The sequence below is a fragment of the Motacilla alba genome, chromosome 2, assembly GCF_015832195.1.
Source record: "Motacilla alba alba isolate MOTALB_02 chromosome 2, Motacilla_alba_V1.0_pri, whole genome shotgun sequence".
Classification (NCBI taxonomy): domain Eukaryota; kingdom Metazoa; phylum Chordata; class Aves; order Passeriformes; family Motacillidae; genus Motacilla; species Motacilla alba.
Genome location: NC_052017.1, coordinates 15,951,801 through 15,977,169, shown reverse-complemented (window position 1 = coordinate 15,977,169; position 25,369 = coordinate 15,951,801). Strand labels below are relative to the sequence as shown.

The 25,369-nt window shown below is 40.4% G+C and overlaps 1 protein-coding gene and 1 non-coding gene across 2 annotated transcripts; one reads left to right on the top strand and one right to left on the bottom strand.

Moving 5' to 3' along the window:
- The first annotated feature begins 5,656 nt into the window (after positions 1–5,656).
- On the top strand, positions 5,657–20,464 carry RAB18 (RAB18, member RAS oncogene family). Its single transcript, XM_038128161.1, has 7 exons — positions 5,657–5,814; positions 8,386–8,441; positions 13,508–13,569; positions 15,373–15,445; positions 16,944–17,062; positions 17,143–17,209; positions 18,719–20,464. The coding sequence occupies exons 1-7, from the start codon at positions 5,747–5,749 to the stop codon at positions 18,895–18,897; spliced, it is 624 nt and encodes a 207-aa protein (XP_037984089.1). The 5' UTR covers positions 5,657–5,746; the 3' UTR covers positions 18,898–20,464.
- A 3,557-nt stretch (positions 20,465–24,021) lies between these two features.
- On the bottom strand, positions 24,022–24,095 carry TRNAN-GUU. Its single transcript has one exon. It is a non-coding gene; the product is annotated as a tRNA-Asn (tRNA).
- Positions 24,096–25,369: the final 1,274 nt, after the last annotated feature.

Genomic DNA, 25,369 nt, shown 5'->3' with positions numbered 1-25,369 from the left:
TATCCCTTCAGAGGGGATTATGGATAAGATAGTCTCACAGCAGGGAAGGGGTTATTCCTTCCCTTCCCCCTTAACATTATATTACGTACTGAAAACAACTGGGGAAGGAGAAATAAGTTCTTTATTAAATGCAAACTCACTCCATTCCATATTTCCCCCCCACCTTGAAATGATAATTTGAAGTACACCCTCTTTGAAAGAGTTCTTTCAGAACAGCTGCTTTCTGAGAAGGAACCCAAGTTGTTCTGCTTGTGAGAAATACAGACACTGCTTAAGCAGGAAGGTGCTGCACACAGATGCATGGCTACTTTGTCTCCTTTAACAGGTCTATTGTATTCATAAAATCCATCTTTAGCTGTCCACCAACACAGGAAATCTAAAGAAAATCCTAGACTGCCTGTTGAAAAACTGAGGCACCAGTGAGGAAATAGTAAGGTTTGGACATGTATTAGTTGGTTTTACTTCATTAAGACTGAGAGGAAACACTTCCATCAATTTGGTCTGTCAGATAATCTCTGATTTCTGGTTGAGAGGATTGATTTGTTCACAGATGACACCAAGCTGGGTGGGAGTGTTGTGGTGGAGGGCAGGAAGTCTCTGTTGGGAGATCTGGAGATCATGTCACAGGTTGTGACACGGCCTCATGCTGTGCCAGGGAATGTTTAGGTTGGACATAATGAGAAATTTCTTCACAGAAAGGGTTGTAAAACACTGGAATGGGCTGCCCAGGGAAGTGGTAGAGTCCGTGTCCCTGGGGGTGTTTAAAGAAGACTGGATGTAGCACTCAGTGCCATGGTCTACTTGACAGGGTGGTGATCACTCAAAGGTTGGACTCAATGATCTCAAAGGTCTTTTCCACTGTAAGCAATCCTGGGATCTGAGTGGTAAACATATTATATATTGCGCTCCACTGGATACAACTAAACTTGCTATGAAAAAAGACAAATTCACAGCACTCACAGTTCAGTATGTTCATGAAGCGCACATGAAGAGCAACTGTGGGAAAACTCTAACATCCAAACTTTGTTGTTTTTACTGTGCCCTTTGAAATCTCATGTTGTCTCATCCTTTTCATTGTTGATGCAGTACATGATCGATTCACTTCAAATAGCAAAGCTCTTTTCTTATTGTGTAAAACGTAATCTATGTTTTGTAAGGAATCTAACATTTCTAAACAGTAATCTACTCTCTCATTGTTATTTGCAATTGCAATGGTTGCTTTAGAGACATTTAAAAAATAGTATTTAGGTCTTACAGTACTAAAAGCTGTCCTTGGTATAAGGTTCATTACACAATGCAGAAAGATAAATTGTTGGTATTAAGATTACTGCTTGAGTACTCGGGATTAAATGATTAGCCAATTTATCTGAACCAAATTTTATGTAAGTAGGAAGTGGCTAGTCTTTGTCATAATTTTCAGTAGAGAAGTAAGATGGGGTGTCTCATAAGTTACACCTTGTATCTAGCAAAATAAAACCGCAAAGCATGCAATCAAGTTTTTAATTTTATTTTCAGCAATCACAATATTCTAGCACAAAATCAGCAATCCACTGATGGTTATTATGCAGGTCTCAGTTAATGATCTTCAATGTTGGTTTCCTCTGAAAAACACTGGCATATCATTCTCATACACAACCATGGCTCTTTGAGTGGCTGAAACAACATTTTATCTGTTGTTCTTCCCCAAACCAGTTTCTGTCACAGCCCCAATGCTTTTTTAAACTGTGTTGACTATAAGCAGTGTTTTTTAATTGCCCAGAGCTAATGTGCTTATAGTCTTAAATCCCCCTTACTGTTCACAGAAACCAAGCAGACACTGAGAAGATCAACAGATGGGAGTGCCCAGCTCTGGCTGCTGTTGGAAGGGGAGAGAGAAAGACAATTATGTAGTTTCTTCATAAAAATAGGCTGGATTCTTTAGAAAAGGAGTGGCCAGACATAGCAGAGTCATTTACATTGCAGTGTGGTCTCCAGAGGAATCCTGCCCAGAGTTCTGGGACTGCTGCAGCACTTTCACTCCGTGCTTTAATTCATCGAATGTGAATCATATAGATGTGCTGAGTGTGTTTAAGGATGTCACACAGAGAAGGAACCTCCTTTAATATGACACATATAGTGCCAGTTTTACAAACCTTGCAAATTACCTCATGAAGCAGCAAAAAAGAATGAGTGTGTGTATGTGTGTCATCTCTGCTGGGTGGGACTGGTGAGTTTAGCAATCATGCTTGTTTCACTGTGAATCATAACTCCTGACTCGCTGCCACAACAACATATGGGTCAGCCTCACAATGTGGAAATGGGACAGCAGAATCACTCTCTGCAGCAGTACATTGCTGTCAACTTCTCTCTGAAGTGGCTGAGCTTCTCAGTTTCTGCTGCACATTGCGCATGACTGGCCTAAGAAAATCTTTGAGAGTGTCAATGAATTAAGGACTTTGTCACCTCAAGAAGTGCATGCTCCTGAGACTTGTGTGTACCTAGACAGCCTAAACAGAACCTATACATTTCAAGGCCTGTTTTCACTTGTGATGGCATAGAGAGACAGGAGGGCAGCCATGTAGTTAAGGGGACACTCTCCCATCCTGAATTTCAGAGTTTATGCTAAACAAAGCAGTGCTGGCAGTTTAACTCCCTTGACCCATTGCTGTTTCTGCAGTCTTCTAATAGCACACACCATTATCCCCACATTGAAGTTGTGGAAGTGAGGCAGATGGTTCAAGTGAACTTACCAAAGGCTCCCAGGTGTCTTTCAGACACAGAATGAGACTGAGGGAGCTCTTTGTTGTTCATTCCAGGTTGTCTCTCACGGTAATGGCTGATTATTATTGACACACTTGTCTCTGTTGCCAAGGTTACCCTGCAGCTGGTTCAGCAGGAACAAACTGGGTGGAGGTCCTTCTCACCTTTACTTGCTCTCAGTGCCTGCGTAAGGGCACTGCACTATGCAACTGCTGTACAGTCCCCTGAGAGTACCTGAAGTGCAGTGGTCCTTTCTTTACTGATCCCAGCCCTGAGGGAGTGACTATGAATAGTCTCCCACCTGTTTTCATGGTCAAAGATACAGCCAAGTCTGTAATCCAATGGACAGGGAATTTTAATGGTGAGAGTACACGATATCATCGCCAAGATGTCCCTCCTTTGTCGCATCCCTGAAGTAATCAAAAGCTCAGGAACACTGATTGCATGCATTTGCACAAGCTGAGATGGACCTGACATTGCTCTAGTCTGAGCCCTGTATCAAACCAGGAACCAGGCAGGCTTCATGCAAGACTGTAAAGAGTGAGGGGAAGGGCAAAGTTGATGTCTGTCTGTCTGTCTCTGTCTCCCCATAGCAGTGACCTGCCTTGGAATAAGTTATGCCAGTTTTCCACCATCAGACTGCTTCCCTTAGCAGTGTATCTAGAATACAGAAATTATATATCCATAATTATTTATAAATATTATCTCCAATGTTCTTCTAGGAGGACTGATTATCAGGCAGGGCTAACCACACTGCTATGGCTTGACCCTGCCACATCTGAGGTCAGGATCAAATGGGACAATAAACAATAAAAAGAGAAACCCTCCCAGCCCTATTCAAGGGATTGGGCTAGTTGCTAGGAGTAAACAAGGACTCCTGCAGAGTACGGAAAGGCAGGCAAGGAAAAAGACAGGCACCCATGAACTACAGCAGGTTAGATGTCTCTCCCAGTTCAGAGATGACTTCAATGAAGAAACTATACAAAAATTTGTTGAAAGATGTTCTAAACATTGTACATCTTTCAATGAATAAATAATATTCTTGTTTTGAAGGACTGAGGCACCTTAATTATCCAATAGATGGTTCCTGCAATAGGCCTGGTTTTGCAGAATTAAAATAGATATGCAGACAGCAAACAGGCTGACTGCAGCACTCAGATTCAGTCTCAAGGTGAGAGACTACATAGTTCCACCTGAAGGAGGACAACCTGGAGAAATACCTGTTCTCAAAGGGCATGCCTAAGAAGGTCTAAAACATCACATCCATAAGTATGAGTTACAGAATTGTTCATTTAGGGCAGGTTTTCCCTTTTTTCTTGCATATGCTCATCATTCAAGTTCTGAATGCCATCCTGACCAACCCTTCATTCTGAGTGAGGTAGAGCATTATGATGTGAATCAGGACTAATATCCACATGGAATAGTTTAATTCTATGGCTGCAGTGGGAAAAAAACAAATCCCAGAATACAAATACTCTCTGACTTCAAGAGATTCAGTAGCCTTAGTGAAATACTTTGCTCTTTGGATATGCCTTCCAAATTCAAATCCTCATCCTGATCCATGCTAAGACCCCGCAGTTCCTGCACACTTCAACAAAAACTGGAGAGTGTAGACATTCTGCTTTCTCACACAACTGCAAAGCACAATCCAAACTACAAAAACTGTCATACCTCCAAAAATTTTAGATTATTCATTACAAACAGGCACAGTGCTGTTGTAAACACAGCCAGATGTTTGCACATTTAATTATAGAATATGTTTCCATAGTTTAATAGGATAATTACTGTTATTGTACTCATCCTGGGAGTTATTTTTCTGAGGTAAAAAAGTCGGGAGACCAGATCCTGAAAGTGGAAGAAGCCAGGGAACAGAGAGGTTTACCACAAAAACACAAGAGAACGGTTTCTGTGTTGACCCTGGAACTCAGGTGAAGGCAAATGCTCAGCAGAGTCAGGAGTCTGCTGGAAGAGCTGTGCCCTCTGCAGCCATCGCTCTGACAAAAACCACGATGGCCTAACAAGTGCAGCTGCCTTGTGCAAAGTGCTGACATGGCTTGATCTCTTCCTTTGGAGCGACTGGTTGTGTGACTGACTGATGTGACTATGGAGGAGCCTGAACTTGTTTCTATTTGATGGAGTCTGTCTCTGGCCTGTCCAGAGGCTGCCCAGATAGGCCAAGGACTACATCATCGGTCGAGGAATCGCACATCTGACATGTATGCTGTTAATTTTAGAAGAGTTGCATTTGTTTACACATGGCCCGAGGTTGGTTTCAAGCCATAATAGCAGGTTAGCTGAATTGGTTATAAAGAGAATTTCTCATAGGAATCGGGAAAAAAAAAAACGACCAAACAACATTTTTGGCTTTTAACAGAGAATGCAAGATGCTGGTAGAAAAGCAAGTGGGTGTCCCGTACTAGCTGGCCTCCAGGGCCGGTTTATCCCCAGACGAGCCCATGTTTTGGGAGCAGGCTCCGGACCAGCTGCTCCCCGCGGGAGGCGGCAGCTGGCCCGGCTCTGGCACCGGGCGCTGGCCGCCCGCCTTGGTGCGGCGCAAGCAATCGCACAGTCAGTGAGGCTGGAAAAGACCTCTGAGCTCATCGAGTCCAAGCGGTGACCGATCCGCCTTGTCAACCACACCGCAGCGCTGCGTGCCACGTCCAGTCCTTCTTTAAACACCTGCAGGGGCGGGGGCTCCACCACCTCCCCGAACAGCCCATTCCAATGTCTAATAACCCGCTGCCATTTTATTTGCTGTCTTTTCTCCCCTCGGCCACGGATTCTGACACCGCCAGCAGCTGCAAACCCCGCCGGGCCCCCCCCGCTCCCCTCAGGTCACGGCCCGGCCGCGCAGCTCCCCGCGGCGGGCCCCGCGCATGCGCGCACCGCCCGGCCCGCCCCGCCCGCTGTAAACAAACCGCGGGCGGCCCCGCGCAGGCGCAGCGCCGCCGCCGCAGCTGCGCACGGAGCGTCGGGCGGTCGGGGCCGGTCCGGGGGCGCTGCCGGGATGGACGAGGACGTGCTGACCACCCTGAAGATCCTCATCATCGGCGAGAGCGGCGTCGGCAAGTCCAGGTGAGGGGACGCCCGCCAGCCTTCGACAGCCTCTGCTGGCCGGCCGGCTCCGGCCTAGGCCCCTTGTCGGACAATGCCGTCTGGGCGTGGCCTGCGCCCCGCAGGGCCGGGCCCGCGGGGGGAGCTCCCTTCCCCGCCAGCTCTCCCCTCACCCCCTCCTCCTCCTCCTCCTTCTCCTCTTCTTCCCCCTCCTCCGCGCTCCCGCAGCCGCCGGCCCCGAGCTGGTGTCTGTCCGGCTCAGCTGCCCGCCCATGAAGCGGGGGTTCTGTCGGGCTGCCCCTGTGCCCGGGGCAGCGTTGCGTCGTGCGGAGATAGGTGCCCTTGTACAGCTCCACAGCGCTTTGGGGTTAACGTCTAGTCCGTAATACCTGTGTGCAGAGTCTCAAGTGACCCAGCATTGGGTGTGTGAGGGGGAGCACGGGGACGCAGCAAAGTGGTTCTAAAGCAGGTTTTTTGCCACTTATAGACTTTATCAAGTACATTGAGGTTGAGTTCTTCCTCCCTGCTGTATTCATGGCTTTGACTAAGGTGTAGATAGCAGCGCTAAGGAGTTGGGATTTTATTTGTGTGTTGTTGGTTTTTTTTAAAACTTTTTTTGATAGTAATATAGTTCTTACTAAAGGGTTTGGGATATAAATGCAGGAGGACGTCTGGGAATGTACCACACAGGTAATTTTATATTTGATATTTTTGTGGCAATAACATATGTCCTCTGCCATGACCCCAAATTACATACGAGTTGCTATTTAGGGAAAAAAGGTGCCCATATTTGTTCAAAGTCTGTCAGTCACTCGTTTGAGTTAGCTGCTGAATTGATAATAAGTACAGTAGGGCCCTGGTGACAGACATGACCTGAGCAAATTTCTTTTAGTTGATGTCACCTCCCATATGAGTGCCCATATGGAAGAATTTTTCCTGGGGCAGATAAAACACAGGGGTTTTACATACCTATTTATAGACATGTTTCATTACATCAGAAAGCTTGCTAAAAGAGGCTTTATGTGGAGGAAATAAAAATGCTATTAAACGGTAACAGTGGAGTTGTTCAGGTACAGGAACTTATTATTGAAATATTCCTAAATTTGTGTCTCTTACCTCTTGGTTGACTAGGAAAGGTCAGATGCTAAACAGGTAGTAGCAAGGTGGAGTAAGTGGTTGGAGTCCTGACTTCTGAACAAATGCTGTCTTAAACATGGTCCCTGTGAGGGTGCTGTGCTTTGTAGAACATGATAGCTACATATGAATAAAAGGTAGAAGTTGGCTGGGCTGGGCAAGCAAGACTGGTAAAATGATGGTTTTATTCTAGTAGCAGTATAAGGGTTCCATAATTTCTCTGTTCTGAATGAAACTAGTATTGGTTGTAACTAAAGATAGCTGCTCTTAAATAGTATACTTATAGAACTATCTGTGAAATCTAAAAATATGTGTGCTGTGATTTAAAAAAAAAATTATTATTTTAATTATTTTTTGGTGAGTAAAGCTACCATTTGCTTTTGGGTTTCTGGAGTAAGGAGAGAAAAAGAGTTGGTCTGAGATTAACTTGGAGTCGTCACTCATCCTCATTGAAATAAAGGAATTTCAGTGGTCACTGTTTTTGTCAATGCAGGACTGTGTCCAAATGCTAAAAACCACTTGACTTCTAAATTCACATGCAAAAAGAGGAGAAAAGAACAGGGTGGTGGGGAAGACCAAAAAGTAAATAAGGCTTTGTTTTGTTTCTCTATCCTGGAAATGAGTAGAAGCTGTGGTCGTAGCAAACAGCTGCTTGCCACATGCACTTGCCACAGATGCACGAGACTGTTGATTTTAGGAACTGCATGCTCAGAGTCTTTGTCTCTCACAAAAATATTTACATTTGACACCAGTGGCATTATGGGCACTTTTTTAAGGGACCCTGCATTGCTGTGGTGTGATGTGCTGTTTAATCTTAGCTGCAACTTTTTCTCTTGGTAGCAAACACATTCATCACCATGGAGGAAATGTTGTGTGCATGAGTTGTTCATACAAAGAAATACAAAATCATGAAATGCTGGGGAGCTATTTCTACTCTTGAGCTTCTGTGACTTTATTTCTCATGGGTGTTGTCCTTGCTGTTCCCCTGTGTGCCCAGTTCAAGGAGTTATTTCTGGAATGAAAAGCTGACTTGGAATTTATTTCTCAAGATTACAGAAATACTGTGTGAAGCAATATTGAAGCAAAACAAAAAAGACTACTTTTGTACTGAATTCTGGGAGAAGAAAAATAGAATAAGGTTGAAGTAAAATGCTTTGCAAAGCAGATCACATAACTGTTCAGGCAACTGCTTTGACAACTTGTGTGGTACTTTGTTTTCAAAGAGACATTCTTGGTAGTACCTGCAGAGATATGGGCTCAGGTAGCAGAGCGTGTCTGCTCTGTTCTTTTCTTTTTTCCATATATTATCTCCTACCAAAAAAAATTAAAAAATCAGATGTGAGTTTATTTAGCTATGTGATCTTGCTGTTCCTTTCTGACTTGTAATTTATGGGCTTTCAGCAAGGTATGGATGTGCTGCAATAATAATATCTCTTTTTTTTTCTTTTTTCCTATCAGCCTTTTGCTGCGGTTCACAGATGATACGTTTGACCCAGAACTTGCAGCAACAATTGGTAAGTATGTGCTGATACTACCTTAGAAAAACTGATAACATTTTCAGTGTAAAATTGTGGTTTGTTCACACTTGTCTAACATACAGTTCTGTAAGAGCTACTACTCTCCTACTGATTTAACTGTGCAAAATAGCTGTCAGGTTTTTGACTAATAATTTTGCTGTCCAGGCCTTGTGTCTGTGTAATATGATACTTGGTAGCTGTCTTCAGACTCTGTAGCAGGTAGTGTTAACTCTTCCAACTTCTGACCATACTGGAGTGCACTGGGCTCTGCGTGGCATCTGCTTTTCCTCTGTAGAGAGGAAATTACAATGTGGCTTTTTTTTCTTCTGCTTAGCAATCAGTTCCTGGCAGCTAGGCTCCTGAGGAAAGTGGAAGAGAGCCAAGAATCTAGAGCTGCTGGGGAAAAAGGCAGTGACGTGTCATTGCTGTGCTGTTATTATACCTACCAGCATGGGTCAGTTGTGCTGGGGGAGAGTGCTCCAGAATGCAGGATACACTAAGTGGATTGGCTCTCAAAGGAAGCAAAATGGAAATTTTAAGATTGTGATGCAACTCTGTGCCAAAGTAATAACTGAAATTATGGAGAATAGAGATACTTTTTCACACCATCATTTCAGTTGCATTTTTTACTTTCTATGTAGGAAGAGTTCTGTCTAAGAGCTTATATAGAGTTTTTTCTTTTGAGTTCAGCTGCTGGTAAGCAAAACCAGCTCTATTTTATTAAGAATTAAATAAACTGAACTTTTTTTTCATTAACATTTATAAGATTCAGGAGTACTATTTCATATAAAGCGCTGAGAAGCCAAGGGGAGGAACGTTGCCTGTTTTTGTTCATTCCATTGCTTATAAAAAATGAAGTTGTGCAAGTAGCCCCACCTCAGTTCATGAGGGAGGATAGCGTGGAAGGAAACAGGAATGAAATAGATCAGGTGGTGAAGATGGCAATCTTGGATTCTAATCTAATTGTTTTGGCACTGTATATACTTCAGGTCCTGTTACTTTCTTGATATGCCAAACATGCGAGCCAGGCAGTTAGTGCAAAATAGCTACTTCAGCTTTCATGATGTTTTGGATACCTAAAGAGTAGCTCAGTCTCTGAGTGGGCATCTTTATCGTTTGGGGTTTTTTTGTTTGTTTTTAATGATGGGGTTTCTTTTTTTTCCATTCTGCTGTTTGTGTCTGTGTCAAAAACTGGCATCATTTGAGAAACGAAGGAAATATTTCCTGAAGTAATTCTTCTTCGGGTTTGTAAACATGCACAACAGCATGTGTGGTAGCTAATCGCTGATTGTTAAATAGCAACAATTCAAGGTTGATGCTGGCAGATCCTACTCTGCTCTATTTCTGGTATGGAAAAGGAGGAAGAGTACTCAACGTAAGCATTACTTCAGATAGAATTTGAGTTCTGAAACAAATATACTAATCTGGAATGAATGTGATCATTTGGCAGGGAAAGTCAGTTTCTAGAGACTGAGAAATGCTGGCATAGACCAATCACCCTGTTAGGCCCAACCAGCTGATGTTTGAGGTAGTGCTGTGCAGTACAGCTACTGTGACCCCAGCTGTGCAATTCCTACAGCATGATGTGTGGGGCTCCTAGAGGGTAGCAGATTCATTTTTTTTGTCAGCTTAACTGGAAGAGGACAGAGTCTGGGCTCTTATTTGTTTTCTCGTTTTTCTTTTTAAACTACTACCCAGTACCATTGCCTCTTTTCTGGTGGATGTATTTCTCAGAAGCAAAATGTCACCTTTCAATTCAGGACGTGATTTGTTGTCCATATCGATAAAGCAGTTGGAGTGAGTTCCTAGAGGTAACTCTTCTGCTGCATGAAGACAAACCCTAGATGTCTTTTCCAGTACTTACAAGATGGTGAAATGTCAGAACACTTTGTGAGTCTTGGCTTGGAGTTCTCTTTGTGCTAATTAGACATTCTATTTTGTTTTGAGAGTTGGGGGACAGAAGGACAGAAGAGGTTTTAAAGCCTTTCCTGTTGAAACTGAAGAGTATGGTGCTTTTTCAAAATGAATGGACTATAAATAACGTCTTCTTTCAATGTCATCTGCATACTGATGGCTGAACTGCCTAATGTGACTATATTTTTTAAAATTTGGATTAGAAAGTTAGGAGAACTTTGTTTGGTTTGGTTTTCTTTAAGATATAGCAAGAACTGCACACAAACCCACCGTACTGAGGAAAGCCTTGACAGCAGTACAACTGGTCCCCTGTGATGACCTGTTGAGACAACTTAACCTTCATAGATTGCAGAGACCTATTGGGTGCAATTTAAAAGAAACCTAAATGATTGTTTCATGTGGGTTGTTCTTCAGAACATAGTGAAAATCCTGTGATATTCTTCAAAGAATAAGCTGCTTTTGGCAAATAGTTCAGCTTTAGTAGCTTCAATTGGATTAAACATGTTGTATTTAACCTGGCAGATTACCTGTCCTTGTATTCTCTTGAGGCTGGCTTGTTTGTTGGGCTTCATCACATGGATCTTACCAGATTACTTGTACCCCAGTATTTTCTGTTATCCTTACTGCTCATGCTTGTCTTCACTTGCTTGCTCTCTGTTTAAGGGATTCTAGATAAGTGTTCAGTGCAATCCGTATTTTGCAAATGAAATTATGTATTGCACAGATCTGATGTCTCTTAGCTTTTTAGCTTTATTTGCATTTGGAGCCCTCAAACTCCTAAGCTGTCCAACTTGTCACTTACCTACAACACAAATACTACACTGTAGCTAATTGTGCACTTCCTGTAAACACAGTGTAGCATTAGTGGCCTGAATGTGAGAGCAGTATCAGTGTCAGAGCTGCTTCTTACAGATTGTAAGTCCGTAGTATGTTAGTGTGTAGTGCTGAGGCAGGAGGTGTTAACACACAGGAGTAGAGTCTAGTGGTGCTGTCTTGTTTCTGGCTGCCTTCCAAGGCATGGTGGAAAGCACTGTCAGCTTTCTGCTGTCAAGGGTAGACACATCATTCTTGCAAGGTCAGAACTGATACCTGTCACACAAACATGTCTGTATTTCACTGTTGGTTGTAGGACCCTGTTTGTTCAATTCGACAAGATTTTCTTGAGCCTTAATTTTTTTTTTCTACTTGTCTTTTCTTATAGCAGATAGGCAACCAAAACCCTAAGTATTTAAAAGTTTTCTTTTTGTTAATTGGCTTTTATATATGTTGAGCTCCTTTGTTTGAATTCTATTTTACTTGCCTCAATCACTTTCAGGGGTGGATTTTGGTGTGTTATTAGTTCATTTTCACACTTTTGTTTTTCAACAGTCAGTTTAATGCATAGGGTTTAGTCACTATTTTAGTTTCTTGTTTTACTTGCATTGGTCTTGCAAAATTTAAAGTGAATTTTAAACCAGCAGGAAGGCTAATATAAAGGTGTATATTTCCATTAAATGAAAGCTGATGAACTGTGCAGGCACAAGATACTGAATCTGTTTACTGAATGGAAGGAGGATACTGTGGCTTCAGAATACATAAAATATGTTTGTCTTAAAGAAGAAATTTTCTTTCTTGAAGTTATTATGATGTATTTTGTTAAGTATCCAACAGACTTGTAATATCTGCAGTTACAGGTTTTGGTGCCAGACTAATGGATAAAAGAATGCACTGTGAACTGTTGGACATGCTGACCTAACTGCAGATGGGGATTTTTTGAGTTCAGGGGAAGAAACATGCAATTACAGTGGAAGAAAGAGATTCTTTTAGTCTGAAAGTTACAGCTGAGTGCTGAAAAGAGAACAGAACAGAATGTTCTCTAGGATTGAGTCAAATTGCTAGCGTAGCAGTCTTCGGTGAACTAGGTAACATTCTAAGAACTGGTGTTTAAAATAAAGTTAATAACAACTGTTGTTTTCTGTGAACATAACTGCAGAATATTGTACCATTCCCGTGCATGGTATTGAGCATTATATTACTGCTAAGCTAGGGTCTAAGAGTCCTACTACCTAGTGCAGAATGTTGTCTGAAAAACACCTGAAACTTCAGGGAACACTTCAGTAAGCTGAAGCTGTGAAACAGTGGAATAAAAATTGTATTTATCTTTTTAGAAACAAAGCTCTTTTAAAGTTCAGTGCAACTAAAGTTTTAATCTGTTTCTAATATGCAGTTTCTTAATCATCCTGTATATCCTTTGTGACTTTCGGTTGAATGTGTTTTGGCAGCTGTTTGTATTTGTTTGTAATCTGCGTGAATTTGGGAATGTAAGTGCAGTGCACTCATCCCAAGCTCTACTCATTTTGTGTCAGAATGGTTTAATTCTTTTTCTGATCAGGAATGTGGTGATTGACATTGTAATCCCAAGTACAAAAAGGTTGCTGTTGCACTTGAAAGTTGTTCTTGTGGAAGTGTCAGCTTTCCATACTGCTATTTAATTTTAGAGCTGCTGCCTGGTGAGAAGTGAAAGTCACTCCAAAATGCTTGAAACGTATTTCTTTGTAGTTAGTTGCTATTAGTAACCTAAGGGTTAAATTAAAGCATAATGTGTCATAACTCTGATGAGCCTCTCAGACAGATGTGTGCCACTAAATCCTTTAAATTTGCTGTCACTAGCATGCTGTTCTCCTTGGCCTGAGTTTTGTGCATCTTGTCGTTGAGCAGTTGATAGGCTGCTAGTTCCTGGGGGTTGAGGACACATGAAGGGGGAAGAATTGTCACATGTTGGAGTAGATGACTGACCAGCAGAACCATTACCTTGTCTGTTTGGAGATTGTTTATGAGTAATGAATAGAAAGTTAATCCATTTGAATTATAGACTTGAAAATTTGTCCTGGAATACATGCTTTAGTGCAAGAGATATAATATTTGCCTTACTTCCATAAAATATTTTGAGTCAATGACTTAAAAGGCCCTTAGGCTTTTGCAAAAGCATGTCAGCAAGAAAACCTTACATTTTGAGCAAGGTTCATAAATAGCTAATGGAACTTATTCTTCCTGCTCATGTCAAAACATGGGATTTTTGGAGTTTGATTTTATTTTTTCCATTTCTCCTTATTGTCTTTTTCAAAGATAACTAATATATTTGAAGAGCTAAAATATTTTTCTTCCTCTAGGTGTGGACTTCAAGGTGAAAACTATTTCAGTTGATGGAAACAAAGCTAAACTGGCAATATGGGTAAGTCTAAGTTCTAAGTCTAAATTCTTCATGTGCTGCTTTGCTTTAGGAATAGCTAGGGTTTCTATAATGTATAGTTTTTGTAGAATTCTTTTCTATTAGTATGAAGGTGATTTGGAGAAGTGGGAGGTTAATGCTGCAGAATTCAGAAGTTGCAGTGAACTGTGCAACAATTGGCTGAGAGGGTAGCTCTGCTGCCTGTGAGCTTCTGCAGTACTAATTGCAGATCTGGTTGGGAAAGAAGTAGAGAAAAGGAGGAACTAAGTGGTATCAAATCAGTAGAAGGGTGCACTTCTTTACTAAATTTTGCCTATAACACTGAGGTTGTGTATTAATAGGTTAAGAATTACAGTTGTGTGCTCATATGTTACCTCTTTAGACCCATTTTCTGTCTAAACTTCATAGCCATCATAAGAAGACTTTCATAGGCTCATCATCAGAATTATTTGTAGCAGATGCATTTCAAAGAGAGAGGCAGTATATGTAATCATAGCTTTAGTGTGTTCAACTTCTGCTGTAGTTAAAAGTAGAACTTCCATTACAGCAAGCGAAGAAACAGTACTTCCAAGCTTTTAAAAATTATTCTCCATTGTGGAAGCCAGCCTCCACACTTCTGTGACTTGAAGCATGTTTTTGAATAGTCAGACCCAGTTGTGTCTTCTCATACCTAGCAAGATTAAAACTTTGTTTCTTGTATGAGTAAGATATCAGACCTTTGTTTCTTTGGGAAGTAGTAGTAGAACATGAAACGTGTATTGCAGTGTTCCTGTAGCTTGGAGGGTGCTTCATGCCTCACTAACAAACAAGACTTATGTCTTAGTTACAGTAGTAATCATCAGTGAAATAAATGGGTTTGACAAGGAAAATAAATGCAATAGCTTGACAGAAAATAAAGAATGCATACAGCAGGAAAAACAGACTGATAGCAAAACAAGGAATGATAAGTTAGGGGTTTTTTTCTTTCATTTTGATAAATAGAAAGAAATAATCCTGAGGTAAACTGGAAAAGAAAAGCTTGTGAAGGTGCATCATGACACAAAACCAGTTTTAGATGTGTGACATTGACTGAGTGGCTTGTAGAATGCTGAAGTTTAGTTGGCTTATCCAGGTTCTTTGTCAGGGAATCTACAGTGTTTCATGTGTCACTTCTAACCTGGCTAAATTGATAAAGTTGTTTAAATATTCTGTGCATAAAGCCTTCAATGAGTGTGCACTATAACTCAATCTCTGACAAGAAAACAGCAGTCTAATTTTGGTGGGTTTTGGTTTTTTTTTTTCAGAGCTATTGACCCTTTAAATTTTAGGATGTAAACTCAACTTTGCTTAAAACCAGAGAAACCTCTGACTTATTGCTGCTTCTGCTGTGTTACAGCATGTTAGTCTATTTACCCAGATACTCAATCAAATTTAATTGGACCAAGTGATTGAAGTGAAGGAACTGGTTTTGTTGTCATGGGCTGTGATGCTTGTTAGAAAATCTTAATAATGCACCTATGCTGCTTTCTTGCTGGTTGCTGCAATACTAGCTGCAGAACAAGTGCCTTTGCAGAAATGGCCACCTTACTGTTATATAATCCAGTTACATACTACATCTAGTAGTTCAAAGGTGCTTCCTGGGACAGACTACATAAAATCTCAAAGTTAATGTGTAGTAAAACAGCAGGGGATGGAATAACTCAGCTAATCTGCTAGTGGAATATAATTGAAATCTTACTCTGTATGTTCATTAGAAGTAGAGTGCCTGAAAGCTAAACTGCATTCTGCTCAAATTCTGAATAATGGAACTTTTGAATGGCTTATTAGGATACTGCAGGTCAGGAGCGGTTCAGAACACTAACCCCCAGTTACTACAGAGGTGCACAAGGTGTTATCCTAGGTAAGTATATCTTTACATGCTAGTTCAAATGTTTGGAGTTTTCTCATGCATTGGAGTTACACAAACTCATATAGCCTTTATATAATATCTAAGTGATATTTAAAATCTTTGTATTTATGTTGAACAACTCATATAAAAGCAACTTGGTGTCTCAACTTCTTTTTCATGTAGTCCATTTGACCAGCTTGAGAACCTCTGATTTTTGCATGAGAATAAAAGCTACTGCTAACTGAAAGGATAGCTTGGAGCTGTTGTCCTTCTGCTGTCATGAACTTGTTTTTTATTTATTGCTTTTTATTTTTGCCTGTGCTTACTAAATGCAGAGTAAAAAAAAAAATCCTCAATGTAGTCTCTCTGTATCAGTGTGATACAGCTTTTTCTTCTCCCCATTGTTTTTTTCCTAATGAAATTAATAATATAAACCATGTGCAGTTTGGATGAGGATTTTTGTTATTTGTTTCCCAACTGATGGAATGTTGCTCAGTCAGAATCACTTAGAAAAGACCAGCTGGACGTGTAGAAAGCACCAATCTGTGTTTGAGAAACCCAGGCAAAACCCATAATTTCAGCTTCATGGTGAAGTCTCATTTGTGCTTGTTTTTTTTTTGGTGTATGGAAGTGTGTTTGCTAGGCACTGAGCTGTGAAGTTCTGCTTTTCCACTGCTAGGAGAAGCGGACTAAAGTAAGGGCAAGGATGTACGTTTAATTTTCTTGAAGTTGCTTTTGTCTTTAGAGAATCTTGCTAAGCTATAGTGTCTAGTTAAATTGTTTAATGTGGAATAACATCTGTCATGTGACCTCCTGGTAGGTTTCCCAAGTTGAGAGTTGTGTTATCTTCCTGGTATAGAAGGGTGCTGTCAAAACATGTTGTATCAAGTCACTTGATTGCACTGAACCTGCCACTTAGTTACTGTTGAGAGCTGTAAACAGGCACTGTTTGGAAGATAGGTGGTTCAGCTGTTGACATTTGCTCTCCCCTTTTATTCAATATCTCCTGATATTTCTTTGTTACCTGTCTTCCAAAAAATAAGGTTGTTCATGCAAACCAAGTTACAGATTTGATTGAAAGAAGCTGTTTATGCCTATCTGTACGTGGGATTTGGAAACAAAGGAAAAAAGCACTTTCATAGCTTCAGTACTGAAGGTTGTGCTATCCTGTTTGCATAGCTGTTTAGTGATTTTAGGTATCCTACATGAGGGATCAGCTAGTGTAGAGTTCCTTGGAGAATGATAGTCTCTAGTGTGTAAGCTAGGGTATATCAAGGAATATTTGTCTGAGAACTGTAGGTGGCTGAAGCTTGGAGTTGTTCTGCATCAGTGATTTGAGCTGTTAGATGTCCTCCTTTATTTCCAGTTGTTCGTATAGAAGGTAAATTTGAATCCTTAGAACTCCTTCAGTTTTCTGATTCAAAAAAAAGCCATCATTTTTGCTACTTTTGTAATGTAAGCTGTAATTCTTGGAAAAATATTGTGAAATAATATCACTAATATCTTTCAGTTTATGATGTCACAAGAAGAGATACTTTTGTCAAGCTGGATAACTGGTTAAATGAATTGGAAACTTACTGCACAAGGAATGACATAGTGCAAATGTTAGTTGGAAACAAGATTGATAAGGTAAACCAAATTCAACTGCAGTAAGTAATCTGCTGGTGTATTTTGTTAATAAGGAATATTAATGCTTTGTTTTATTATAGGAAAACCGTGAAGTTGACAGAAATGAAGGCCTCAAATTTGCAAGAAAACATTCCATGTTATTCATAGGTATGTGATAGATACTTGCAGAGATCTTTCTTGATTTTTGTTACATAAGGAACAGTACTGCTTCTGTAGGATTTAGAGTCTTTATGTGTACAGTCCAATTAATGGTATTTCTCACCTGCACTGGGCACTAAGATAATGGGTATTCCTGTTTTTAAAATTGTGCCTGTCCAGATACCTGTTCTAGCTGTGGATGATTATCTAGAAATTCATAAGGATGAAGGGCAGAGTACAGGTTCTCCATAGCGTGATGAAACCTGTTTTGGGTTGGGCTTTTGTCTGATTTCTTTCCCCAGCTGACTTGCTAAATTAATAACAGAAGCAAAATGAAAGAGGGAAAACTGGTGCTAGTGGCCAGCCTTCAGTATAGCAAAATGGCTGGTACCTGAGAGAAATCTGTATTAGAACTGGGATGTAAAAACAGGTAGATATATAATTAACTTATGAATGGTGGGTGGGATTGAATAATGACATAATTATGACTGGAGCAAATATATTGGTCTCATCTTGCTGCAAAATGAAATGGGTCTTGTAGGCAAAGCCATGTAATGATAAATTTAAAAATGGGTGTTGAAGTGACTCTTTATGCATACCTTTATTATGTGTTTCAAGTAAGGATCAGAAGGGATTATTTTACAGGATTATTCCAGTAGCAAAGCAGTTCATTGATATTACTCATTCATTCTTGTACTTAGGCTTGCATTTTTCCTCTCTGACTGAAGACTTATTTTTGTTTTTAGTGCCTTGCTGTGTTTCTTTTTAGCCACAGTGTCAAATGTAGAAATAAAAATTCAAAGTTGAGGCACAAGCTACTAAGTGCAAAAATAAAAATTAGACCGTAAGAGAGAGTGTGTGTGTGTGTATATATATATATATGCATGCTACATATGCTAAGTATCTATGTGGCTGCGTGGATGAGCAGGGCAAGCCCTTGTGGGGCTTGAACAATTTCTGATGGTGTCTGTTGTTCTCGTAACATAACTTGTGGACAGGTTTCTTAGTCTTGGTCAAAGTAAGGATCCTGAGTGAAATTACCTAGAATTCTGCAAACTGCAAAAGGAATGAGATGTGTTACTGCTTTTATCAGATGAGTTTTATCATGGAGACTGACTCAGAATCCTGCAGTATGGATCCTTGATTCCTATGGTCGGTGGTACTACAATTATGATTAATGTGCAGAACTGAAATACAGAACAGCAAACAGGTTTTTCGGACAAGAATCCAAATTTTTCTTACTGGAGTGCCTTCCACAGGAAAATAAAGCTAAGCTATAGCTGTATCTTTATGTTCTGGTGAAGTTTGACTTGAAAGCTCTTCTATTAAAAATATTTTGGGGTGCTACCTGTGTGGTGACAAATCCACATAGTTGCCAATTTTGGCACCACTGTGTTTTTAGGAATAGGTTGTAGAACTTTTTAAGTATGTTGTAGGTTGAAACTTAACTGAAAGAGAAATATTAAACAAGTTACCAGAAGTTATGCTAACACTTGACTTTTTGTGTCTCTTCTCTAGAGGCAAGTGCAAAAACATGTGATGGTGTGCAGTGTGCCTTTGAAGAACTTGTTGAGAAAATCATTCAGACTCCTGGACTGTGGGAAAGTGAAAGCCAAAACAGAGGTGTAAAGTTATCAAACAAGGAAGAAGGATATGGAGGAGGAGGAGCATGTGGTGGATATTGTTCTATGTTATAAACTTTGGGAAGCTTATTCTTTGCATATTTAAACAGATAGTTACATCTTTCTGTACATAAAGTCATTAAATGCTATTTTTAGGGACCTTGCAGTTTGCACATATTTGTTTTGTATCATGGCAGTGAACACTTGTAGAAAAAATGTTCTGCAGCTTTCCCAGTCTGAAAATGTTATGGTAAGCATGCCCGATTTGCAATCTTCAGGTTTTTATAAGTAGCATTAATAATGTGCAAGAACAAATGCACTAAAAATTTTACAACTGTATACATTAATTGTGTAACTATTCTAAACAAATCCATCTAACAAATACTGCATTGTCTGCTCTTTGTCTTATTTTTAAATTCTGTTGAAATTATAGGACTATATAGTGTGCACAGATCTTGGAAACAGTATGAGCTATAAATGTTACATTTCATCTCTTCTAGTAAATGCTTTTTTTAAGGTATTAAAAGCAGCAGGATTATACAGTTCTTAGACAAATCTGCTAAAATTTTGTCTTACAGCAGTGCAGTCTAAAACACAAATTGGCACAGGCCCTAGTTGGCATCAGCACTTTCTTGAAGAGATGCTTTGAAAGCTTCCTTTGCAAAGCTGGGAGACGCCATGTTTTCCTTTTAATCATCACTTCAGTTGATGGCTTAACTGGAGTTTTAATCCTGTGATATTTATATACTAAATTTGTGGTACTCTTGCACTCTAGGTTTTTATGATGGTCTGCTCTAGACTTGCTGCAGAAAGTCTTCATTATTGGCAAGGGGTCTCAGTGATGTCATTGTTCTTTCATTGTGAATCATTTTGCCACACTTCAGTATGGATTCCTAATTTTCTGAAATGTTTGTAATATAAGTTTATCTCAACTGTAGCTCACTGTGACTGTGAGATCTCTTATCACGTCTGCTTTGTGCAGCTACTTATTCAGAAATAAAACTTCTGTCACAGACACTAAATGGGAAGCTATAGGGCTTCTTTATCTCTGTATGAAAAAATACTATTGCAATGAGTATTCACTTGAATTTACTGTATCAAAGCCAATGGTTTGTTTCAGAAGACTTGTATAGACTTAAATAAATTTTTTTCCACAGTATTCAGCTTTTTTTAACCTCTTTCTATTGCAGAGTTCTATATTTTCTAGCACATATTTAAACAACGTCATTTTGTATGTACAAATTATTTCTAAAGGACAGACAAAGATGCTGTGCGGGATTTTTAAGTAATCGAGATAGTGCAGTCAGTAAATGAACTATTAGGCAGTTTCTTGTAGATATAGTGAATGACAGCATCTTTTATTACTACAAGGTTTTGTCTAAATGTCAGCATACGTGACCTGTGTTTTGCAACAGGTCTTGGCTGCTTCTGTTAAAATAAGTTTTCTTCTTCATATGGAAACTTTGTTTTCTATTCTGTTTTATACTTGATAGAAAACTACCAAAATTTGAAGGCTTAACCATGCTAGTTGTTTTTTCTAAATATTGTATCTAGTATTGTTAATGTAGTAGGATAATTTAAATATGTAAATGTAATTAACATTAAATATGCATAAACATTATATTAAAATCTTAGATTTGCATTACTGTTGCATGCAGAATATGTGGGTTGAGCAAATCGTGTTTGTTAGCATTGAGGTCAAAGGATTTTGGCTTTTGTAACCTCACAGTAGAGGAAAGTTGTAGGTAAATTAAAACTGAGCAACTTAATTTCATCAGCAGTAGTTAGCAGGTATCATGATGCTGGCAGATGCTTGTAATTTATTTCCATATTTGTTTTCCCCCTAGTTTGGGTGCATCCCTATGCTTAGAAGAGACTCAACTTTTGGGTTCTCAGACGGTCCTTTTATCACAGGACATGGATTCATCTTTTATTCTGCCTTTGCCAGATCTGACAGCTTTTGTCTGAGGGAGGGAATGGCAGGGCCCTCTGAATAGTGGCTATTGTTCAGTGAAAGAATTAAATCATTTATTCCTTTCTGCGCTGCAAAATATTTCTGGAAGAGAAGTATTCTGAAACAGCATAATTAGTGAAACTGAAAGCAGTTAGAGGGGTGGTTTTCTTAAGTAGATGTTTTCTACTTGACTTGCAACTAGCTTTTCTGTCTTCATCTTTTAAGCATGTTTAGTTATGTCTTTGAGGAATGTTTTTCCTAGAGTGTCACTTTTCATAATTTCTCTGTCAAGAAGCTCTGCACTGGAAGGCTGGGTTCTTGCACTTCCAGTATTTGTTGAAGAAAATTTAGCAACAGTTACTGTGCTACATTTTTTAGTTCTTTCTCTTGACTTTTTTTTGTTTAATGAGGTTGTGGGTTGTGCAGCTGCCATCTTTCAAATAAATCTGTTCCCATGCTTCCCAAGTTTTTCCCCCTTTGTAGGTCATGTTATCTCTAAGTGCACATCCACTGTTGTAGTTGCAATACAAGCATATCTGAAACTACTATAAGCTGTACCATAAGCTCTGCTCAAAACTGATGTGGGCCTGTTTGTGCAACAGTGGGTCTGTTGCATCCAGAAAAATATGTGCAAGAGGTCCTTCAGCCTACCTCAGTAGGCAGCAGAGGGATAATGGAGAGAGCTGTTTGCTCTTCATCAAGTAATGAGAAGGAGTCCATGTCCATGGACTGGGAGTTTATACGCTGGGAGTGTATAAAACTCCCTGTCCGTGGCAGGAAGTTTTATACACTAAAGCACGAAACCACAGTGAGGTAACTAAAACTTCTGTGATTGTGAAAGGTAGGTAAAGTTGCTTCCAGCTCATTTACTCTAGTCAAAGTGCTGATTAGCAGTTTAGTACTCAGGCCTGGCAGGTGTTTTTTGTAGGCTTTACACTGGCCTAGAAGAATATAGCACAGCACTTGCATCTTAAATTTACACTTGAGAATACTGCTAAGTGTTGTTACGGTTTTGTCTTGTATTTCTTCTGCTGCTGTTTTAAAAAGGGAGGTGGGGCAGGCTTTTGATGGAGGTTTCAAGATGCTGGGATTTTTATTGCTAGTGGAGCTTTTGTCCCAACTGCAGCATCACTTTTCCTGTTCTGCTGCTGCAATAATGAGGTCAACAGCTGGCTCTAAGTCTTAACTAAATGAAAATGAGAGTTCAGTGTGTCCCCAGACAATAAGAGTGACTGCCTCATCAGCCATGGCAGGACTTCAGGGCACGGCAGCCTTGCTGTTGTGTACAACAGTGATAACTGCTCTGTATGATTCCTTTTTAGTTCCCTTGTTTTCCAGTAACCTGATATATAGTGAGTTAGAATAACCCCTCTAATTTTGCCCTGTAGTTTGGTACAATAATTCTATGTTTTGAGGCCTAACTGATACATTTTTTCAAATACTTACAATACTTGGCAGCCTCTGTTGTGATTATTACAAGTTACTGCTCTTTAGCTATTGGAGGATTGTTGCAAGTGGTCATGGTGCTGCATCCATCCTGTCAAAAGCCAGTTTTTGTCAAAAGGTAGTTTTGTGTTTTGCTGTCCTGCTCCATGCCTTACTGATGCCTTAGTAATGCCACACTGATGAAAGCATCAATAAGCAACATTAGCATGAGCAGGACTTTTTTATCTTGCCAGACAAATCACTACATACATTTCAGACCTAGTTGAGCCTTGAAGGGCAAAATACAAAGTGTTTTTCCTGGCCACTGTCCAGCAGCGGGAGAAAAAAAAAAAAGAACTTCTCTCTATTAAAACTTCCACTTTTTTTTTTTTTTGGTTTCTACACCCTTTGTTTTTGAGTACCTGTGGCACCTTAATTAAAAATTTATGACGTGTTATATGGGCAAAGAACTGTGAAGATGTGTTTTCAAACTACTGCATGCATATGTTCTGTGATTGATTTAATGCAATGGAAGTTTTGTCCTTATCCTTGTGCCTGCGTAACATCTGGTCCTTTCTGTTAGAGTGAAAATGGTCACAGTGAGTAAATATTTCTTTTTCTCAAGCTCCCAGTTTCTGTAACATCTATGCACATTTTATGTACAATGATAGCAAAATTCTCAGTCAACTTCTAGAATTTCTGGGCTCTAGTTCTTTATTTTAGAAGCTTAAATATAGAAGTGTCAAATCATGATTGGAAGGAAACTTCTAGTGTTTTCTGTGTATCATCAGCTCTGGATTTACTAGCATCTGGTAATGTCTGCTTGGATCCTTTTGACAGGAATGCTTGGTTCCCAGTTCCTAATGCTTGTCAGGCTGGACTTTCTGAGGAATGTGGCTATCCAGATGTTGTTGACAGCCCAAAACTTGTTGTTTAACAGTAATGAGAAGGTCCAGATGTAGCTACTTAGGATTAGGAGTGAAGCTGTGAACTGGGGTTCAAGGAAGAGCAGTAGCAGCCCCCCAAACTGTGAAGACAGTTTTAATAATGTGAAATACATTGTGCACACAAAACAGAAACTATTATAATGCGTGGAACAGTAAGTATGTTTAATATAGCTAACACTACTTTATTAACACAAATAACAAATATGAATGTAAACACTTTTTACATCAAGGATTATCTGTCATCTCTTGAAATTCAGCTTTAAACGTAATTAGTTCAGAGTAGGTATGAGGAAGATGGATAGATAGATAGATAGATGCATGCTAAGCCTGTGGGCAGGTGTCATCCAGAAGAACAGGAATAAAGATGCTTATGGAACCAAGATGGAGGGAATGTGAGGGACTGGTATAAAGTTGCCAGGAGAGATTTAGGTTGGATATTAGAAAGAGATTCTTCACCCAGAGTGTAGCTGGACACTGGAACAGGCCCCCAGGGCAGTGGTCACAGCACTAATCTTGACAAAGTTCAAAAAGTGTTTGGACAATACTCTCAGGTTCGTGGTGTGACTCTTGGGGCAGGTCCTGTGCAGGGCAGGAGTTGGCCTTTGATTAACATTTTGGGTGCTTTCCAACTCAGAATATTCTTTGAAGAGTAGAGCTTTCCCTGGAAATGGACTTGGGGGTTCTGGCAGACACTGAACAAACATAAGCCAGCAAAGTGCCATTGTGACAGGTCCGTTTCTGTGAAGCTGCTGACCAGTGGGATGGCCACAGCATATACGGATGCTTGTGGTCATTTCTTCCCTGGGCAGGATTTGGCACTTCCCCTTATTGGGCTTCACGAGGTTCTTTTTGGCCCTTAAAAGGGATCTCCTCCGTCCCTGGGTGGGCTCGAACCACCAACCTTTCAGTTAACAGCCGAACGCGCTCACCGATTGCGCCACAGAGACCGATGTGCTGTGCTTCCCAGAGGAGCTGAATTCCTGACTCTGTTCAGTGAGTGCCGCTGGTTGTGCCTGTGTGTGCCGAACAATGACAGAGCAGTACTGCAGGCACACTGCTGCAGCAAACCTGACGTGCTATTGTGTCAGAACATAGGGGCAAGAAACGCTGTTACGTCCTGTGGGGAGTGAAAGATGAGATTCTTTTGAAGTAGCTGTTCCTCACCGCTTACCCTTCTCAGGAGAGGAGGTCTTGGGGTTGTGTCATGCCAGGCAATTTGCTAGTGGTTCCAAGTTAACAGCGCTGTTTCTTGGGCTTTTTGGAAATTTAGCTTTAACATGTCTGAAAACCTATGTGGCTTGTTAATTGTATGTTAATGCAATTAAAGCAAAATATGGGTATGCTTCAGAATATGAATCATGAGACATCAAACTTACTGACTGCAGAATTCTCAGTGCAGCTGGGAGCTGGGGATGAGAGGTGAGAGAGCTGTTGAGCAGATCTTAATGAACAGGAAAGATTTCATGGTGTAGCTTGCATTTTTAAGCTTCGTACCTCAAAGAAACAACATGTTATCAATGTTAGTGGGCATATGTATTTTTTACTGTCAGTCGTCAGCCAGGAAAATGTGGAGCCTTGTGCTCTGTGTGCCCTTGTGTATTGCTGGAAACAAAAAGATATGAACTACTGAGATACATGACAGGAGCTGAATTCTGTTTAGCTAGTGAATCTGTACCTGGTTTGTCTAGTTTTCTGCCAGAACAAAACTGTTTTAGTACTCCAGCCTTTTTGTTGTTGTCTGTTTGATGAAGGAAATACAGCAAAAAGTTGGCTTGAAAATGGTTGAATTGCTTTTGAAAATTAGGAAGTTTAATCTCTGCAGAGCTGTGCTTTGAGGTGCTGCTGAAAGCATTGCTGGTGAAGTTCTCCTGTCACTGAGCTGTAGAAGCATAGGAAGATATGTAAACTGTAGAAGGGATGGGAGCAACTTTCTCTTTGAGAGATAGGAGCTGTTAGGTGGAGAAAAACATACTCTCGGTAGCAGCAGTAGATAGCCTTTCTTAGCAGGGAGTATGACAGCAAGCTGCTTCCTTTCCCCTTTCCTTATTTTAAGCTGTACTGTAAGGCAATCTACACCATGTGCCTCAAAGCTGTGGGGCACGTCTGTCCCACAGTGTGCCCTGGGGTCTTACTGCTCCAGCTGCCCCCCTCAGGAGCTAAAGTGGTGGTACTTGGCTCCTGTCTGCTCTGCGCACTGGGTTACTTGCCAGGATCCCTTATG